The sequence below is a fragment of the Anomaloglossus baeobatrachus genome, chromosome 1 (assembly GCF_048569485.1).
Source record: "Anomaloglossus baeobatrachus isolate aAnoBae1 chromosome 1, aAnoBae1.hap1, whole genome shotgun sequence".
NCBI classification, from domain to species: Eukaryota; Metazoa; Chordata; class Amphibia; order Anura; family Aromobatidae; genus Anomaloglossus; species Anomaloglossus baeobatrachus.
The window spans coordinates 946,913,550-946,933,253 of NC_134353.1; the positions used below are offsets into that span (position 1 = coordinate 946,913,550).

Genomic DNA, 19,704 nt, shown 5'->3' on the forward strand with positions numbered 1-19,704 from the left:
AAAACTGCTCCCCACCCTGACAGACTCGCGTCTGTCGTAACCACCGCCCAGGATGGGGGTAGGAAGGACCTTCCTTGTGATAATGAGGTGGGAAGAAGCCACCATTGAAGAGAGTCCTTGGCCGTCTGGGAAAGGGAGACTTTCCTGTCCAAGGACGTCGACTTCCCGTCCCATTGGCGGAGAATGTCCCATTGAAGTGGGCGCAGATGAAACTGCGCAAACGGGACTGCCTCCATTGCTGCCACCATCTTCCCCAGGAAGTGCATGAGGCGTCTTAAGGGGTGCGACTGGCCTTGAAGGAGAGAATGCACCCCTGTCTGTAGTGAACGCTGCTTGTCCATCGGAAGCTTCACTGTCTCTGAGAGAGTATGAAACTCTATGCCAAGATATGTTAGTGATTGGGTCGGTGACAGACTTGACTTTGAAAAGTTGATGATCCACCCGAAAGTCTGGAGAGTCTCCAGCGCAACGTTCAGGCTGTGTTGGCATGCCTCTTGAGAGGGTGCCTTGACAAGTAGATCGTCCAAGTAAGGGATCACCGAGTGTCCCTGAGAGTGCAAGACTGCTACCACTGCTGCCATGACCTTGGTGAAAACCCGTGGGGCTGTCGCCAGACCAAACGGCAGGGCTATGAACTGAAAATGTTCGTTTCCTATAACGAAGCGTAGAAAACGCTGGTGCTCTGGAGCAATTGGCACGTGGAGATAAGCATCTTTGATGTCTATTGATGCTAGGAAATCTCCTTGAGACATCGAGGCAATGACGGAGCGGAGGGATTCCATCCGGAACCGCCTGGTCTTCACGTACTTGTTGAGCAGTTTTAGGTCCAGAACAGGACGGAAAGAGCCGTCCTTTTTTGGCACCACAAATAGATTGGAGTAAAAACCCTGACCTCTTTCCTGAAGAGGAACGGGGATCACCACTCCCTCTGCCCTTAGCGAGCACACCGCTTGCAGAAGAGCATCGGCTCGGTCGGGACGTGGGGAAGTTCTGAAGAACCGAGACGGAGGGCGAGAACTGAACTCTATCCGGTACCCGTGAGACAAAATGTCTGCTACCCACCGGTCTTTGACCTGTGGCAGCCAAATGCCGCAAAAGCGGGAGAGCCTGCCACCGACCGAGGATGCGGAGGGAGGAGGCCGAAAGTCATGAGGTAGCCGGCTTGGAAGCGGTTCCTCCGGCTGCTTTCTTTGGACGTGAGTGAGTCCGCCAGGAATCTGAGCTCCTCTGCTCCTTCTGAGTCCTTTTGGACGAGGAGAATCGAGTCCTGCCCGAACCTCGAAAGGACCGAAACCTCGACTGTCCCTTCCACTGCTGAGGTTTGCTTGATCTGGGAAGAGTCCTTACCCTTGGACTGTTTAATGATTTCCGCCAATTGCTCACCAAACAGCCTGTCTTGAGATAATGGCAAACTGGTTAAGCATTTTTTGGAAGCAGCATCTGCTTTCCATTCTTTTAACCATAAGGCTCTGCGTAAAACCACCGAGTTGGCGGACGCCATTGACGTACGGCTGGTAGAGTCCAAGACCGCATTGATAGCGTAAGTTGCAAACGCAGACATTTGCGAGGTCAAGGACGCCACTTGCGGCACTGATGGACGTATAATCGAGTCCACCTGCGCCAGACCAGCTGAAATAGCTTGGAGTGCCCACACGGCTGCGAATGCTGGAGCAAACGACGCGCCGATAGCTTCATAGACAGATTTCAACCAAAGGTCCATCTGTCTGTCATTGGCATCTTTAAGTGAAGCCCCATCTTCCACTGCAACTATGGATCTAGCCGCAAGCCTGGAGATTGGGGGGTCCACCTTTGGACACTGGGTCCAGCGTTTGACCACGTCAGGGGGAAAGGGATAACGGGTATCCTTAAGACGTTTGGAGAAACGCTTGTCTGGAGAAGCATGGTGTTTCTGGACTGCTTCTCTGAAGTCCGCGTGGTCCAGAAAAGAGCTCAATTTACGTTTGGGATACCTAAAATGGAATTTCTCCTGCTGTGCTGCTGCCTCCTCCGTTGGAGGAGAAATATCCAGCAGCCTATTGATGGCCGCTATAAGATCATTCACCATGGCGTCACCATCAGGGGTATCCAGGTTTAGAGCGGTCTCAGGATTAGACTCCTGATCACCTATTTCTGTCTCATCATACAGAGAATCCTCTCGCTGAGACCCTGACCAGCGTGATGACGCCGAGTGTCTCTCCCAGCGAGCTCGCTTAGGCTGCCTGGGACTGTCGTCCGAGTCCGAGCCTTCAGCCTGTGATGTCTGGGACCCCCTTGGAGCACGGATTAGCTCCAAATGAGGGGGACCTGAATCAGCAGTGCCCATGGTCTGAGTGACCGGCCTGGACTGCAAGGTTTCTAGAATCTTTGTCATAGTCACAGACATCTTATCAGCAAAAACTGCAAACTCTGTCCCCGTCACCGGGGCAGGGTACACAGGCGTCTCTGCCTGGGCCACTACTAGCATAGACTCCGGCTGACGAAGTGGCACAGGGACCGAACATTGCACACAATGGGGGTCAGTGGAACCTGCCGGTAGATCAGCCCCACATGCGGTACAGGCAGCATATGAAGCCCGTGCCTTGGCACCCTTGCTTTTTGCGGATGACATGCTGTTGTCTCCTCAGAGCAATATAGGGGTATAAGCCAAGAAGCGACCGTACAGTGCAATATATATATATATATATGTATGTACAAACAAAGTACACAAAAAACAGCACTGTGGCACTAGTGGGGTCAGCACTTAGGTGCTGCTTACCGCCCGCTTAATAGCGGGTGTGTGGTCGCCAGAATCCCCTGTCTGGGTCTCCCAGGGCTATGTCCGTTCTCCAGCTCAGACTGCGTGCAGGAATGGCTGCCGGCGTCCTGTGAAGAGGGGCGGGCCCGTGGGCGTGTGCAGACAACGAGCGGGAAACTGGCGTTCTACTGTGCCCAGTGAGAGGGCTGGAGTATGTAAATAAGACTCCAGCCCTCGGCGCTGCTATTGTACAGCGTCTCTCCCCTTCCCTGACTGACAGGGCTGGGGGCGGGAACGAACGTAACTAGGCCGCAGAAGCCGGGGACTAGATTTATCAGCGCTGCCGTCGTAAAAGCACGGTCGGCGCGAAGTCCCCGGCGCACTACAAGTCACAGCCGCGCCGCTGTCTCCATGGCGGCCGGCGCGGTAGTTCCCCACATAAACTCACTCAGCAAAGCTGCAGTGAGTAAAACTCAGGCGCACAGCGCTACTGTCCCCGGCGCACTATAACGCCCAGCAACGCTGGAGTGTGTCTGTGCCTGTCTGCACGGGGACACAGAGTACCTGAATGTTGCAGGGCCTTGTCCCTGATGGTACCCAGCTCCGTATCCAGCAGGATCTCCGGGTCTGTGGATGGAGCCCGGCCTCAGTCTGGAGGCCGGTAAGATCCCACTTCACCAGAGCCCTCAGGGGGATGGAGAAGGAAAACAGCATGTGGGCTCCAGCCTCCGTACCCGCAATGGGTACCTCAACCTTACAAACACCGCCGACAGAAAGTGGGGTGAGAAGGGAGCATGCTGGGGGCCCCTTAGTATGGGCCCTCTTTTCTTCCATCCGATATAGTCAGCAGCTACTGCTGACTAAACAGTGGAGCTATGCGTGGATGTCTGACCTCCTTCGCACAAAGCTTGAAAACTGAGCAGCCGTGATCCCACGGGGGGTGTATAGCCAGAAGGGGAGGGGCCTTACACTTTTTAGTGTAATGCTTTGTGTGGCCTCCGGAGGCAGTAGCTATACACCCAATAGTCTGGGTCTCCCAATGGAGCGCCGAAGAAAAAGAGAACTCCATCCACAAGGAAACGCCCCGGCTCAATGAATGGAAGAGCTTGTCCGATGGAAAGAAAACCAAACCCATCCGGGGTATCGAATATCATGCTCAGAAAATCCAGGCGCTGGATAAAGTCAGACATGTCGGTGATCCAACCACAGAGCTTCAAGGAATAAAAGGCGAGTTGGAAAGTGGGTGACTTCTCTTCTATTGACGAGAATTTGTTTTACAAAATGCTCCAGATTTTTACAGGTTGCCACCCCCCCTTGGCATGGGAGCTGCATCATCTTGGGAGGGATCACCTTGGTGAAGACCATAGAAGCCATCACAACTGGAGAGCAATGAACTGGAAAAAGAGCGGCCAGCAAATTGAAGAAATCACTGGTAAGACAAGCAAATATAAGATTTGTGACTACCAGAGTAGTGATGCAACCACAAATTGAGGAATTCCATGCAAAATCTCCATACTTTAACAGATAGGTAATCAATACAAGTCTAGAACTGGTCTGACCCAACTGTCCTCCTTGGGAATGGAATAGGTTGGAGCAGGTTCCCTAGAAAAGACTCGAGCCTACCATTGTAGAAACTCATGGATGGCTTGTATGAAGATGGTGCAAGGTCAACCCTTAGGTCGGGACTAAGTAAAATACCCGCTTGAGGGCAGAAAGGCAAATTTGATTTTACGACAGACCCAGGCAGCAATTGTGTGAGCCATTCAAACTCTAAAGGGGGAAGATCTTAATACGGATCTGGAGTAGATAATCAGTTAGTTCTGAATGAGGGCCGCCTGTAGTCGGAGGGTCGTGAGGACCTGATCACCTTTGAGGAAGGAGTGAAAAGCCCAGAGAGCACATGATTCTGAGGAAGCAGATTACTCTTGCTCCCAGTAGCATCATTGATGTCATCATGTAAGCAGTTTTTCCCGAAGAGCCTTTCTTTTGCAAAGGGTAGCCCAGTTTGCTTATTTTTTGGATATCAGGTCGGTGGTCCAGGATCTGAGCCAAGTGGATCCTTGAAGAACCATTGAATTGACAGCAGCGTGGGACACAACCTGTACAGACAGAGACCTCACAAAACTCTATAATACGAAGGTGAACATTCACCTGAAAAGCCCCAGGAGATAAACCCTGGATAGGCCGTGCAGACCTTGCTCCCCTCCTAATGCATCAAGGACAGTGTGAGGTAAATCCGGAGATATGACGATAAATCATGATATTCAAGTATGTCAGGAAGCCCTCTCCTGGTGTCACCCCCCCTTTCCTTCACACAACTGGTTTAGCAACAAATCCCATGGCCATCTCCTGTGATATGGAGATGAGGTGGTGTGGGAACAATGGACACAGGATGACTCCCTGCCGTCACCCTGTAACAAGAGTTGTATCTCATTAGCAAGGCTATGGAACTAGCTAGACAGAACGACTCCAGTAAAAAATGGTTCATATCTCGCAAGCCATATTTCCGATAAATATGGCAACCCTAAAAATGGTGTCTCCGCATGTGGACGATGCCGGCACCCCCTTTTTATGGGAGCAGGACATTGGGAAATGCCCCAGGCGTGATATCAGCCAATGGGGAACTGGCAGACAGGTCATGAGTCCCCTCGTTCTGTAGCTAAATTCATAACTGTCACAATGAGAGCATTGGCGTCCGCCTACGACGCTCCCAGGCAAAGTTATGGCCAATATCCCCTTTGCTGGATAATTCTGATCCATGCAGGGGGAGTGGCAGTGCTTCCCTGTGAGGTCACGAAGGTAGGAGGGGACCTGGATCTGCCCAGGTTGATAACCCTACTTCGGCCATTTTCCAGCGTTCTTTCGCTGGGGGCACGTGTAGGAAACATCTGTGGGAGTTCCTGGAAACCTGGTCTACAGCGCCCCCCTGTGGCCAGACGCAACAAGGTAACTGCTGGAACTGTGTATGCCTGTTTGTAACCCATGCTTTGACTGTAACTGTACTCTGACATATGTATATTCTGTAGATTCCCTATTGTATATATTGTAGTTCTAGTGTGCTTTAGGCTGATTAAATTATATAATTAATCTTGGGCTGTTCTGTTATCTCGATCTTGAATCCCACGTCTGTGTGTTCGGCTAATAGTTACCGTAAATCGGTTGGTGGCAGCGAATTGTGCCAAGGATTATTGTGGGGAGGCCAGTGAGATCCGGGGAGATTTTATATATTCCGCCCGCGGAGGTCGGGGGAATATATACCCTACTCTCACCGGGGACCCTTCAATAATCGGCATAAGTAGTATAGCGGCCTCCTTGCTTATGGTCGGGCAATTCCATAATTGGCCTGACTATAAGAGGGGCGCTAGAGAGCGCGTCACGTGCTCTGTCTGTCGGTCGGGAGGTATAAAGGAGGGGTGACCCCCACTTGTTACCCCCCGATTGTGACGTACTGGTAGCCAGCGCGGGGGATTTCTGAGTGACCCCCCCGGTGGTTTGTGACAGACAGGACTTAATAGACAGTGAACCCTTAAAAACCCATTAAGTCACAGAGGCAAGCCGCATAAGAAAAAAGAAGGGAATTTTGTTACTTACCGTAAATTCCTTTTCTTCTAGCTCCAATTGGGAGACCCAGACGATTGGGTGTATAGCTACTGCCTCCGGAGGCCACACAAAGCATTACACTAAAAAGTGTAAGGCCCCTCCCCTTCTGGCTATACACCCCCCGTGGGATCACGGGCTGATCAGTTTTAGTGCAAAAGCAAGAAGGAGGAAAGCCAATAACTGGTTAAACAAATTCAATCCGAAGGAACATCGGAGAACTGAAACCATTCCACATGAACAACATGTGTACCCGAACAAACCAAAAATCCCGAAGGAAACAGGGGCGGGTGCTGGGTCTCCCAATTGGAGCTAGAAGAAAAGGAATTTACGGTAAGTAACAAAATTCCCTTCTTCGGCGCTCCATTGGGAGACCCAGACGATTGGGACGTCCAAAAGCAGTCCCTGGGTGGGTAAATGAATACCTCAAGTTTGGACTGTAAAAACAGCCGTTCCCTACATGGAGGCAACCTCCGCCTGCAGGACTCATCTACTTAGGCTGGCATCCGCCTAAGCGTAGGCATGCACCTGAAAATGCTTGGTGAAGGTGTGCAGACTCGACCAGGTAGCCGCCTGGCACACCTGCTGAGCCGTAGCCTGATGCCGTAATGCCCAGGACGCACCCACGGCTCTGGTAGAATGGGCCTTCAGCCCTGATGGAACCGGAAGCCCAGTAGAACGGTAGGCTTCAAGGATTGATTCCTTGATCCATCGAGCCAGGGTGGATTTTGCAGCCTGCGACCCCTTGCGCTGACCAGTGACAAGGACAAAGAGTGCATCCGAGCGGCGCAGGGGCGCCGTGCGGGAATGTAGATTCTGGGTGCTCTACACCAGATCCAACAATGCAAAGCCATTACATATCGATGAAATGGATAAAAGGAAGGTAAGGAGATATCCTGATTGTGATAAAAAGGGGATACCACCTTAGGGAGAAACTCTGGGATCGGGCGCAGCACTACCTTATCATGGTGAACACCAGGAAGGGAGCTTTGGATGACCGCGCTGCTAGTTCGGACACTCTCCGAAGAGACGTGACCGCCACCAGAAAGGCCACTTTCTGTGAAAGTCGAGAAAGTGAAACATCCCTCAGAGGCTCGAAGGGCGGCTCCTGGAGAGCAATTAATACCCTGTTCAGATCCCATGGGTCTAACGGCCTCCTGTACGGAGGGACAATGTGATAACCCCCCTGCAGGAACGTGCGTACCTGAGGAAGTCGTACTAGGCGCTTCTGAAAGAATACCGACAGCGCTGCGACTTGTCCTTTAAGGGAGCCGAGCGACAAACCTTTTCCCAATCCAGATGCAGGAAGGGAGGAAAAAGGAGACAATGCAAATGTCCAGGGAGACACTCCCTGAGCAGAGCACTAAGATAAGAATATCTTCCACGTCTTGTGGTAGATCTTGGCAGACGTCGGCTTCCTAGCCCGTCTCATGGTGGCAATGACGTCTTGAGATAATCCTGAAGACGCTAGGATCTCGGACTCGATGGCCACACAGTCAGGTTCAGGGCCGTAGAATTCAGTGGAAAAAACGGCCCTTGGGACAGTAAGTCTGGCCGGTCTGAGTGTGCCCACGGTTGGCCGACCGTGAGATGCCACAGATCCGGGAACCACGACCTCCTCGGCCAGTCTGGGACGACGAGGATGGCGCGGCGGCAATCGGAGCTGAGCCTGCGTAGCACTCTGGGCAACAGTGCCAGAGGTGGAAACACATAGGGTAGCTGGAACTGCGACCAATCCTGAACTAGGGCGCCTGCCGCCAGAGCTCTTTGCTCGTGAGACCGCGCCATGAAAATCGGGACCTTGTTGTTGTGCCGAGACGCCATTAGGTCGACGTCCGGTATCCCCCAGCGGCTACAGATTTTCTGACACCATTCTGGGTGCAGAGGCCATTCCCCTGCGTCCATGCCCTGGCGACTGAGGAAGTCTGCTTCCCAATTTTTTACGCCCGGGATGTGAACTGCGGATATGGTGGATGCTCTGTCTCCCACCCACATCAGAATCCGCCGGATTGCCTGGTAGGCTTGGCGATGCGTGTTCCGCCTTGGTGGGTGATGTATGCCACCGCTGTGGAATTGTCCGACTGAATTCGGATCTGTTTACCTTCCAGCCACTGCTGGAAGGCTTGCAGGGCAAGATACACTGCCCAGATTTCCAGAACATTGATCTGAAGGATGGACTCCTCTGAAGAGAGTCCTTGACCGTCTGAGAAGGGAGACGTTCCTGTCTAGGGACGTCGACTCCCCAACCCATTGGCAAAGCATGTCCCATTGAAGTGGACGCAGATGAAACTGCGCGAAAGTGACTGCCTCTGCATGAGGCGTCTTAAGGGGTGTGACTGGCCTTGAAGGAGAGACTGCACCCCCGTCTGTAGTGAACGCTGCTCGTCCAGCGGAAGCTTCACTATCGCTGAGGGAGTGTGAAACTCCATGCCCAGATATGTCAGCGATTGGGTCGGTGCCCGATTTAACCTTGAAAAGTTGATGATCCACCCGAAACTCTGGAGAGTCTCCAGCGCCACGTACAGGCTGTGTTGGCATGCCTCTTGAGAGGGTGCCTTGACAAGTGGATCGTCCCAGTAAGGATCACAGAGTGACCCTGAGAGTGCAGGACTGCTCCCACTGCTGCCCTGAACTTGGTGAAAACCCGTAGGGCTGTCGCCAGACCGAAGGGCAGGGCTACGAACTGAAGATGCTCGTTTTCAATAACGAAACGTAGCAAACGCTGGTGCTCTGGAGCAATCGGCACGTGGAGATAAGCATCCTGATGTCTATTGATGCTAGGAAATCTCCTTGAGACATTGAGGCAATGACGGAGCGGAGGGTTACATCCGGAACCGCCTGGCCTTCACGTGTTTGGTGAGCAGTTTGAGGTCCAGAACGGAACGGAAAGAGCCACCCTTTTTTGGCACCCCAATCAGAGTGGAGGAAAAAACCGTGTCTTGTTCCTGAAGAGGAACAGGGATTACCACTCCTTCTGCCTGCAGAAGAGCATCGGCTCGGTGGGGGGAGGGGAAGTTCTGAAGAATCGAGCCGGAGGACGAGAACAGAGCTCTATCCTGTACACGTGAGACACAATGTCTCTCACCCACCGGTCTGTGACCTGCGGCAGCTAAATGTCGCCAAGCGGGAGAGTCTGCCACCAACCGCGGATGCGGAGAGAGAGAGCTGAAAGTCATGAGGAGACCGCCTTGGTAGCAGTTCCTCCGGCTGCCTTCCTTGGGCGTGATTGAGCCCGGCCGGAATCTGAGCCCCTCTGAGCCTTTTGAGCCCTTTTGGACGAGGACAATTGGGACCTGCCCGAGCCTGGGAAGGACCGAAACCTCGACTGTCCCTCCAGGACAGCATTACTAGGGTAAGTCGCAATGCAGACATTGCGAGGTTAAGGACACCACCTGCGGCACAGATGTACATGTGCTCAAGACCAGCTGCGCAAGACCAGCTGAAATAGCTTAGAGTGCCCATACGGCTGCGAATGCCGGAGCCACCGACACGCTGATAGCTTCACAGGCAGATTTCAACCAGAGGTCCATCTGTCTGTCAATGGCATCTTTAAGTGAAGTCCCATCTCCACTGCAACTATGGATCTAGCCGCAAGCTACTGAAGCTGACTCCTCCACTGGGGGAGCTGAGGGAGAAATATCCAACATTCCATTGATGGACGCTATAAGATTATTCACTATGGCGTCACCATCCGGTGTATCCGGATTGAGAGCGGTGTCAGGACCAAAGCCCTGATCAGCTACGTCTGCCTCCTCATACAGAGAGTCCTCCTGCTGGGACCCTGACCAGTGATGAAGCCGAGTGCCGCACCCAGCGAGCTAGCTTAGGCTGTCTGGGACTGTCGTCCGTGTCAGAGCCTTCACCCTGGAATACCTGGGACCCCCCCGGAGCACTGATTATGTTCCAAAAGAGGGTGGCCAGGGAGCATTAATCAAGATTGCCCATGGCCTGTCTGGACTGCAAAGTCTCTATCCCATGACAATCTATCAGCCGAAATTGCAACTCCGTCCCTGTCCCTGGACAGGGTTCACAGGTGGTTCCTTTGGCCACCTCTAGTAGAGACCCCGGCTGACCAAGTGCTACAGGGGAGCATTGCACACAATGGGGGTCAGTGGAACCTGCCGGTGGAACAGTATCACATGCAGTAAGAGCAGCATAGAAAGCCTGTGTTGCTTTTTTGCTGCTGTATTCTAGCCATCTATGCAATGTATAGCATACAAGCATAAGTACAATGACCACTTCAGCACATGCAATACAAGCAGCCTATAAAACCTGTGCCTCAGCACCCTTGCTTTTCTGCTGCTGTAGTCTAGCCATTCTATGGCGAATATAGCCAAGACTAGTGACCGTACAGTGCAGTGTACAGCATACAAGCATAAATACACCTGAACACTTCAGTACGTGCAATACAAGCAGCATAGAAAGCCTGTGCCGTAGCACTCATGCTTTCCTGCTGCTGATGTGTCGCCATCTAAGAGGGCATATAGCCCGAAATAGCGACCTATGCAGTGTACTTAAATACAAATAGACAAAACTGCGGTATTTAGTGTCAGCACCCCAGGTGCCGCTTACCGCCCGCCTATAAGCGGGTGTGTGGTCGCCCCATTCCTGTTGGTTGCCCAGAGTCCGTTCTCCCAGCTCGGGCTGCAGGAATGGCTGCCGGCGTACTTCCCCAGCTCGTGTGAGTAGGGGCGGGCCGTGGGCATGCCCCGAGTCAGAGCGGGAAACCTGGCGTCCCACAGTGTCTAGTGAGAGGGCTGGAGCATGTAAATAAGGCTCCAGCCCTCGGCGCTGCTGAGTGTACAGCGTCTCTCCCCTACCCTGATTGACAGGGTGGGGGCGGGAACGAAGCTGAGTTAGGCCGCAAAAGCCGGGGACTGGATTTATGAGCGCCGCCGCCGTAAAAGCGCGGTCGGCGCTAAGTCCCCGGCGCACTACAAGTCCCAGCCGCGCCGCCGCTCACGGAGCGTCCGGCGCGGTAGTTCCCAATAAATAAAGTCACTCAGCTAGGCTGCAGTGACTGTAACCCTTTACTGTCCCCGGCGCACTAGCACACCCAGCAAGTCTGGAGTGTGCTGTGCCTGTGTGTACGGGGACACAGAGTACCTGAATGGTGCAGGGCCATGTCCCTGAACGGCACTCCCGCTCCACATCCAGCAGGTTCAATGGGTCTGTGGATGGAGCCCGGCCTCAGGGCTTTGGGGCCGGTAAGATCCCACTTCCTCAGAGCCCCTCAGGGGGATGGGGAAGGAAAACAGCATGTGGGCTCCAGCCGCCGTACCAGCAATAGGTACCTCAACCTTACAAACCACCGGTGGGGTGAGAAGGGAGCATGCTGGGGGCCCCATATGGGCCCTCTTTTCTTCCATCCGATATAGTCAGCAGCTACTGCTGACTAAACAGTGGAGCTATGCGTGGATGTCTGACCTCCTTCGCACAAAGCCGAAAACTGGTGAGCCAGTGATCCCACTGGGGGTGTATAGCCAGAAGGGGAGGGGCCTTACACTTTTAAGTGTAATTGCTTTGTGTGGCCTCCGGAGGCAGTGCTATACACCCAATCGTCTGGGTCTCCCAATAGAGCGCCGAAGAAATAGCGACTTACAGTGCAGTGTATAGCATACAAGCATAAAAAACAAATGGACACTTCGGTATTTAGTGGGGTCAGCACTTCAGGTGCTGCTTACCGCCCGCCTATAACGCGGGTGTGTGGTCGCCAGAGCCCTGTGACTGGTTGCCCAGAGCTTGTCTCCGTTCCACAGCTCGGACTGCGTGCAGGAATGGCTGCCGGCGTCCTGTGAAGAGGGGCGGGCCGTGGGCGTGCCCCAGACAAGAGCGGGAAACTGGCGTCCCACTGTGTCCAGTGAAGGGGGCTGGAGAATGCAAAGCAGACTCCAGCTCTCGGCGCTGACTGTCTGTACAGCGTCCCGCCCCTCCCCTGACTGGCAGGGCTGGAGGCGGGAACGAAACGAAAACTAGGCCGCAAAGCCGGGGACTCGAGTAATAAGCGCGGCCGTCCATGTGCACGGCCAGCGTGGAAGTCCCCGGCGCACCACAAGTCCCAGCCGCGCCACAATGTAAAAAACACCCAGCAGCGGCCGGCGCGGCAGTTCCCAATACATAAAGTCACTCAGCAAAGCTGTAGTGAATAATAGCACGAGCGCTCCGCGCTGTTGCCCCCGGCGCACTAACACTCCCAGCAATGCTGGTGTGTGTGTGCGCGCTTGCCCGGGGACACAGAGTACCTTAATGTAGCAGGGCCTGTCCCTGACGATACTCAGCTCCATATCCAGCAGGTTCTCTGGGTCTGTGGATGGAGCCCGGTCTCAGTGCCTGGAGACCTGTAAGATCCCACTTCGCCCAGAGCCCTGAGGGGGGATGGGGAAGGAAAACAGCATGTGGGCTCCAGCCTCCGTACCCGCAATGGGTACCTCAACCTTAACAAACACCCGACAAAAGTGGGGTGAGAAGGGAGCATGCTGGGGGCCCTAGTATGGGCCCTCTTTTCTTCCATCCGACATAGTCAGCAGCTGCTGCTGACTAAAAACAGTGGAGCTATGCGTGGATGTCTGACCTCCTTCGCACAAAGCTTGAAAACTGATCAGCCCGTGATCCCACGGGGGGTGTATAGCCAGAAGGGGAGGGGCCTTACACTTTTTAGTGTAATGCTTTGTGTGGCCTCCGGAGGCAGTAGCTATACACCCAATCGTCTGGGTCTCCCAATGGAGCGCCGAAGAAAAATCTGTTTGGAGGGCTGGAAGAGAATTCTATCCTGTAGCCGTGAGATATGATGTCTCTCACCCACTGATCGGAGACTTGCTTTAACCAAGCGTCGCCAAAGTGGGAGAGCCTGCCACCGACTGAGGACGTGGCTGGAGCGGGCCGAGAGTCATGAGGAGGCTGCCTTAGTGGCAGAACCTCCTGCGGACTTCTGCGGACGCGTTTTTGTGCGCCAGTTGGATTTCTGATCCTTGGCTGAGTTAGCGGACGAGGCGGAAGGCTTAGAGGACGACCAGTTGGAGGAACGAAAGGAACGAAACCTCGATTGATTCCTAACCCTGGGCGGGTTTCCTGGTCTTGGTTTGTGGCATGGAAGTACTCTTCCCGCCAGTAGCTTCTTTAATGATTTCATCCAGCTATTCACCAAACAGCCGTGAACCAGCAAAAGGGAGCCCAGCAAGAAACTTCTTGGCAGCAGCATCTGCCTTCCACTCTCGAAGCCACAAAATCCTGCGGATAACAAGAGAATTAGCTGAAGCCACCGCAGTGCGGTGAGCAGCCTCTAGCATGGCAGACATGGCATAAGATGAAAAAGCTGAAGCCTGAGCAGTTAAGGTAACCATCTCAGGCATAGATTCCCTGGTGAGGGAATGCATCTCCTCCAGAGAGGCAGAGATGGCTTTGAGAGCCCACACTGCTGCAAAAGTCAGGGAAAACGCGGCCCCCGCAGCTTCATACACAGATTTGGCCAGAAGGTCAATCTGACGGTCAGTGGAATCCTTAAGTGAGGTGCTGTCAGCCACCGACACAACGGTCCGGGCTGAGAGCCTAGACACCGGGGGTCTACCTTTGGGGAGTGAGACCACTCCTTGACCACCTCAGGTGGAAATGGAAACCGGTCATCAGAGCCACGCTTTGGAAAGCGTTTGTCAGGACAGGCCCTGGGTTTGGTCACAGCGGCCTGAAAACTGGAGTGGTTAAAGAACACACTCTTCACTCTCTTAGGCGAGGTAAACTGATGTTTTTCTGCCAAAGAGAGTTGCTCCTCTGACACTGGCGGATTCAGATCCAGCACAGAATTAATAGAAGCAATCAAATCACTAAGATCTGAGTCACCCTCAGGGAAATCGATGGGATACATGGAGTTAGCCTCCGAGCCCCCAGTGAGGGCATCCTCATCTTGAGAGTCAGCTCTTGAGACAGAGCCGCGGGATGAGGAGGGGGAGGAAACCCTGCGCCTTTTCTTAGAAGGACGGGGTCTGGGATCAGATGATGAATCCTCCGTGAGCTCCGATGGACGGAGGTCAGAGGATAGGAGTCCTCTGTCAAGAGCATTAGAGGCACCCTGTGAGGGAGGCTGAGGCATATTCATCAAAGTCCTGGACAAAAGTCCCATGGACTCAGCAAATGACTGGGATATGGACCTAGAAAAGGACTCTACCCAGGCCGGGGGTTCAGTCACAGGTGCAGCAGCAGCAGCCTGAGAGACCACTGGGGGTGAGACTCCAGGCTGTGGCACCGCCAAGTTAGAGCAGACATCACAATGTGGATAAATGCTCGGCTCAGGCAGCAGGAGCTTACATGCAGTGCATGCAGAATAAAGCTTTGGAGCCTTGCTCCTTGTGTGAAACATGCTGCTGGAGTGGGGGCTTTGCAGAGAATGAACCCCAGGGAGAATATACAGAGGTCCACAACCGGAGACCGGCTGTGGCTTACCAGACCGCTGTGTTGTGTGCCCTCCAGATCCCGGTCGCCCGGTCCCCCAGTCGCAGCACCTCAGCAGAGATGCAGAATGTCCCAGAGCAGAGTGAACTCTGCCTGAGAAATGGCCGCCGGAGCGAAGAGAGGAGGCGGGACTAGGGGGCGTTCCTATAAAAGAGCGGGAACTGGAGGGCTAGAGACCTGCAGGGAAGGAGGGACGCCCCAGCAGTGGGGAGTGTCCCTCCCCTGTGTAGAACGGCTGCCGGGAGGAGCCGAACCTGTCCCTCTGCATGAGTGACATGCGAGGGCAGGAAAATGATACTAGGCCTCCAGCGAAGCCGGGGCCTAAATTTAAGCGGCGAGGCCGACAAGCAGGCACCATCGGCGCGGTTCTCAGGCAAAAGCTAGAGAACCCGCCGGAAAAGTTAAAACAATCACATACAGCATACTCTCCCCTTACAAGAACCGGGACCCCCAACATAAACGTCTCAGGTACTTAGCTGCTGAGACGCAGGGCCATGTCCCTGGGGATGAGTGCTCCGGTCCAACAGAATCCTCAAGGGGCTGTGGATGGAGACCGGACTCCTGCCAGGCATGGAGACCGTGCTGGCTCCCACTTCAAGCCAGAGCCCAGAAGGGATGGTGAAGGAGCGCGGCATGTAAGGCTGCAGCCTTGTAAATCAACCTTAACAACACCGCCGACACAGTGGAGTGAGAAGGGACATGCCGGGGGTCCAGACATGGACCCGCTTTTCTTCAAACTCTTTCCAAAATTCAAACAAATCAGATGAGAATGCATGTGTGGATGTATGCCTCCTGACACAAAGCAATAAACTGGCTAGGACTGGCTACCAGGGGGTGTATAAGCTCAGAGGGAGGAGCTACACTTTTAAGTGTAGTACTTTGTGTGTCCTCCGGAGGCAGAAGCGAAACACCCATGGTCTTGGTCTCCCAAAGGAACGATAAAGAAAGCAAAGTAGTGGCTTTCGAGAAGTCCACCGAGAAAAACTGAACATTTGTCAACTAATTCTTCCCAAAAGGATAAGAGGGCATCAAACCCCCTTACAAGACGGCAGGCGCATATTTGGGTATCATTTAGTAGCGAGAACACCAATCTTTATGGGAAAAAGCGACTTGTTGCTTACGGTGCCGACAAAAGGAAACCGCTTCCTGGGACAGGGAGGTGGACTCGTCCGTGACCTGAAGGGGGTCATGCAGCCCCAGTGTCCTGCATGACCGAAATGACTAAAAATTCTTCGCTATGTACATGGCAACATTCGAAATTACCTGTTTTTCCAAATCTTCCCCTGCCGCCTTCTCGCTCATCATTGTTACCTAAACGATAAGGAAGGACAAATTAATAGTTTAATCACTGCAAAGCAAATGCAGAGACAAACATTAATATGCGGCGGTCCACCAAAAAAGACCGGAAAAAAAAAAAGAATAGTGAAAATATAAAAAAACTCACCTCGTCTTCCAAAGTTTCCAAAGCTACCACCATCACCTGAACAAAGTAAAAAAAAATAAAAAAAAATATAAAAGGAAAAAAAAAAAAAAAACCCACCATTTTAAAAAAATTAGATCTGCAGAAAACCATACGGTGAAATGGCTTTCTATAGGCAATGTATTAGGCCATGCCTCAGTCGGGCACCAGCGGCCGTGGATGCCCCCAATAGATGCCCTCAAATGCTGAAGTGGCCAATGATTTTGACATTATAGGGTCACACGGAGGGGAGCTCGTCTCCTCTGCACCACTACGTGCTTTGTAGGACCACAATTACACTAATGGGAAGTTGTTTGCGTGAACGGCATAAACCTGAGGAAACTGCCATTGCATCTATGCAAACTCTTAACCATGTCCTGAGGGACTGGGATGTCTGTACAGACATGGGCAGGTTACTCAAAACTGACCTGGTCCCCCAAAATTTCTCTTGCCATCTGCATCGTCCTCATCTCCTAAAAACAAAAGCGTTATTATGCTTTATATAAAACTACAAAAATGTGTAATACATAAAAACAAAATGAACACTTGAAAAAGCCGGCGAAACCAGGTATGTGGCTGGCACGCTTCTCCGGCTTTTTCCTAGCAATGATTTGTAAATACACAAATACACCGCTCATTGTGTTGCCTTCTGCCAGATACAGCTCTATTTTTACAGATTCAATTTTTCTTTTTGTATTTTGACCTGAATTTATTCCTTAGCCACCACAGGGCCGATAAAGTAATGAGGGTAGTGGAGCCTTACCTTTTTTCTCAAAGTTCCTCCAGCCTGAAAAACCACTGTTGCCGCCTAAAAGAACCAAAAAATTGTTTATGTAGATACCCGAGAAGTCAGACCTCCCCCCCCCCACCCCAAATGATAGGACTGACCCCGAGGATCGGTGAGACCATTCAAAATGGTAAGGGGAACCTGTCAAAGGAGTCATGGTTCGCAACCACCGAAACCACAGAGGGGCTCCATTACATATACGGGGTGGCAATGAGTGTGAGGTCTGTCCCGCCCAACTCTGCATGATTGACAGGTCTCCTGCAGTATGATTACATCGCAGGCCCCCGCTTACCTGTGCTCCCGAACTCTTTCTTGTCATCGGAATTGTCAGTGTCTCCTACAAATAGATGGGATAAAATGGAAATCTGCTTTATACAAGAACTTACCAAGTGCCGATCAATCTGAACTGAATGGGTAACATAGATCCTGCAACACAGAAATAAAGGGGGCGCCTTACCTCTCCTTCCAAAACCCCCGCCACCACCTAAAATAGTTAGAAATAGGAAATTAGCTTATTTACTGGTCAGTGTTGCTGGCGTAGGAAGAATCACACGAGGAAAACTCGGAATATCCCACCTCCACCATCACCGACCTTTATCTAGCAGTTCTCTACAAAAGGTGGCAACATACATACATGTTCTTAATATGTTATGAACACTTAAGATTTATGGGCCAGACAAAGATCTCCCTGAAAATCTGCAGCTGTTACATGTAGTGCTGCACTGTTAGCGGTTATCAGACTGTCGGTCACTACATGTCTCACACTGGTAAAGCTCCACGTGTAGTAAGCCCTGGAGGTGAAGTCTCGGGGAGATCTATGTCCGGCCGATAGATCTTATTTACATATTTGAGAAATCAAAATTGCAGATAGTTATTTTATTAAACCTTCTATAACCTACATGCGTAAATAGATGGCTTAGGAGGGTAGATCCTGCGAGGCTCCCATATACACTAAACTGTCAGATTAATTTTGTGGGTTTTTTTTTAGCTGGGTGCATAAAAAAAACAAAACAAAAAAAAAACCTTTAGTTTTGTGGCTGTCCATAGAATTGGGAAGATGAAGCAGCTACTACAGTCCCAGGGAAGGCAGAGACAACAGACCAACAAAGATGAAAATAGAGAAAAGAAGGGAATTTTGTTTACTTACGGTAAATTCCTTTTCTTCTAGCTCTAATTGGGAGACCCAGACAATTGGGTTGTATAGGCTATGCCTCCGGAGGCCGCACAAAGTACTACACTTAAAAGCGTTAAGCCCCTCCCCTTCTGCCTATACACCCCCCGTGCTCCCACGGGCTCCTCAGTTTTGGTGCAAAAGCAAGAAGGAGGAAAAAGAATTAAAAACTGGTTTAAAGTAACTTCAATCCGAAGGAATATCGGAGAACTGAAACCATTCAACATGAACAACATGTGTACACAAAAAAACAGGGGCGGGTGCTGGGTCTCCCAATTAGAGCTAGAAGAAAAGGAATTTACGGTAAGTAAACAAAATTCCCTTCTTCTTTGTCGCTCTATTGGGAGACCCAGACAATTGGGACGTCCAAAAGCAGTCCCTGGGTGGGTAAAATAATACCTCGTAAGAGAGCCGTAAAACGGCCTCTTCCTACAGGTGGGCAACCGCCGCCTGAAGGACTCGTCTACCTAGGCTGGCGTCCGCCGAAGCATAGGTATGCACTTGATAGTGCTTCGTGAAAGTGTGCAGACTCGACCAGGTAACCGCCTGACACACCTGCTGAGCCGTAGCCTGGTGCCTCAAAGCCCAGGACGCGCCCACGGCTCTGGTAGAATGGGCCTTCAGCCCTGAGGGAACCGGAAGCCCAGCCGAACGGTAAGCTTCGATAATTGGCTCCTTGATCCACCGAGCCAGGGTTGATTTGGAAGCCTGTGACCCTTTACGCTGGCCAGCGACAAGGACAAAGAGTGCATCCGAGCGGCGCAGGGGCGCCGTACGAGAAATGTAGAGTGAGTGCTCTCACCAGATCTAACAAGTGCAAATCCTTTTCACATTGGTGAACTGGATGAGGACAAAAAAGAGGGTAAGGAGATATCCTGATTGAGATGAAAGGGGGGTACCACCTTAGGGAGAAATTCCGGAACCGGACGCAGAACCACCTTATCCTGGTGAAACACCAGGAAAGGGGCTTTGCACGACAACGCTGCTAGCTCAGACACTCTCCGAAGTGAAGTGACTGCTACTAGGAAAACCACTTTCTGCGAAAGGCGTGAGAGAGAAATATCCCTCATTGGCTCGAATGGTGGTTTCTGAAGAACCAGCAGCACCCTGTTCAGATCCCAGGGATCTAACGGCCGCTTGTAAGGAGGAACGATGTGACAAACCCCCTGCAGGAACGTGCGTACCTGTGGAAGTCTGGCTAGGCGCTTCTGGAAAAACACAGAGCGCTGAGACTTGTCCCTTAAGGGAGCCGAGCGACAAACCCTTTTCCAGTCCAGATTGAAGGAAGGACAGAAAAGTGGGCAAGGCAAATGGCCAGGGATAAAAACCCTGAGCAGAGCACCACGACAGGAAAATTTTTCACGTCCTGTGGTAGATCTTGGCGGACGTTGGTTTCCTAGCCTGTCTCATAGTGGCAATGACGTCTTGAGATAACCCTGAAGACGCTAGGATCCAGGACTCAATGGCCACACAGTCAGGTTGAGGGCCGCAGAATTCAGATGGAAAAACGGCCC

The 19,704-nt window shown here is 52.2% G+C and overlaps 1 protein-coding gene across 9 annotated transcripts in view; it reads right to left on the reverse strand.

Moving 5' to 3' along the window:
* DDX4 (DEAD-box helicase 4) overlaps positions 1-19,704 on the reverse strand; it is a 388,261-nt gene that overhangs the window by 176,673 nt on the left and 191,884 nt on the right. For all 9 annotated transcript variants that reach the window (XM_075328899.1, XM_075328957.1, XM_075328939.1 and 6 more), the window contains 6 exons: positions 17,477-17,503; positions 17,312-17,356; positions 16,996-17,040; positions 16,661-16,705; positions 16,218-16,253; positions 16,037-16,084 (listed from right to left, as the gene is read on the reverse strand). In XM_075328899.1, the coding sequence (XP_075185014.1) occupies positions 16,037-16,084; positions 16,218-16,253; positions 16,661-16,705; positions 16,996-17,040; positions 17,312-17,356; positions 17,477-17,503 (246 nt within the window). The remainder of the gene's footprint in view (positions 1-16,036; positions 16,085-16,217; positions 16,254-16,660; positions 16,706-16,995; positions 17,041-17,311; positions 17,357-17,476; positions 17,504-19,704) is intronic.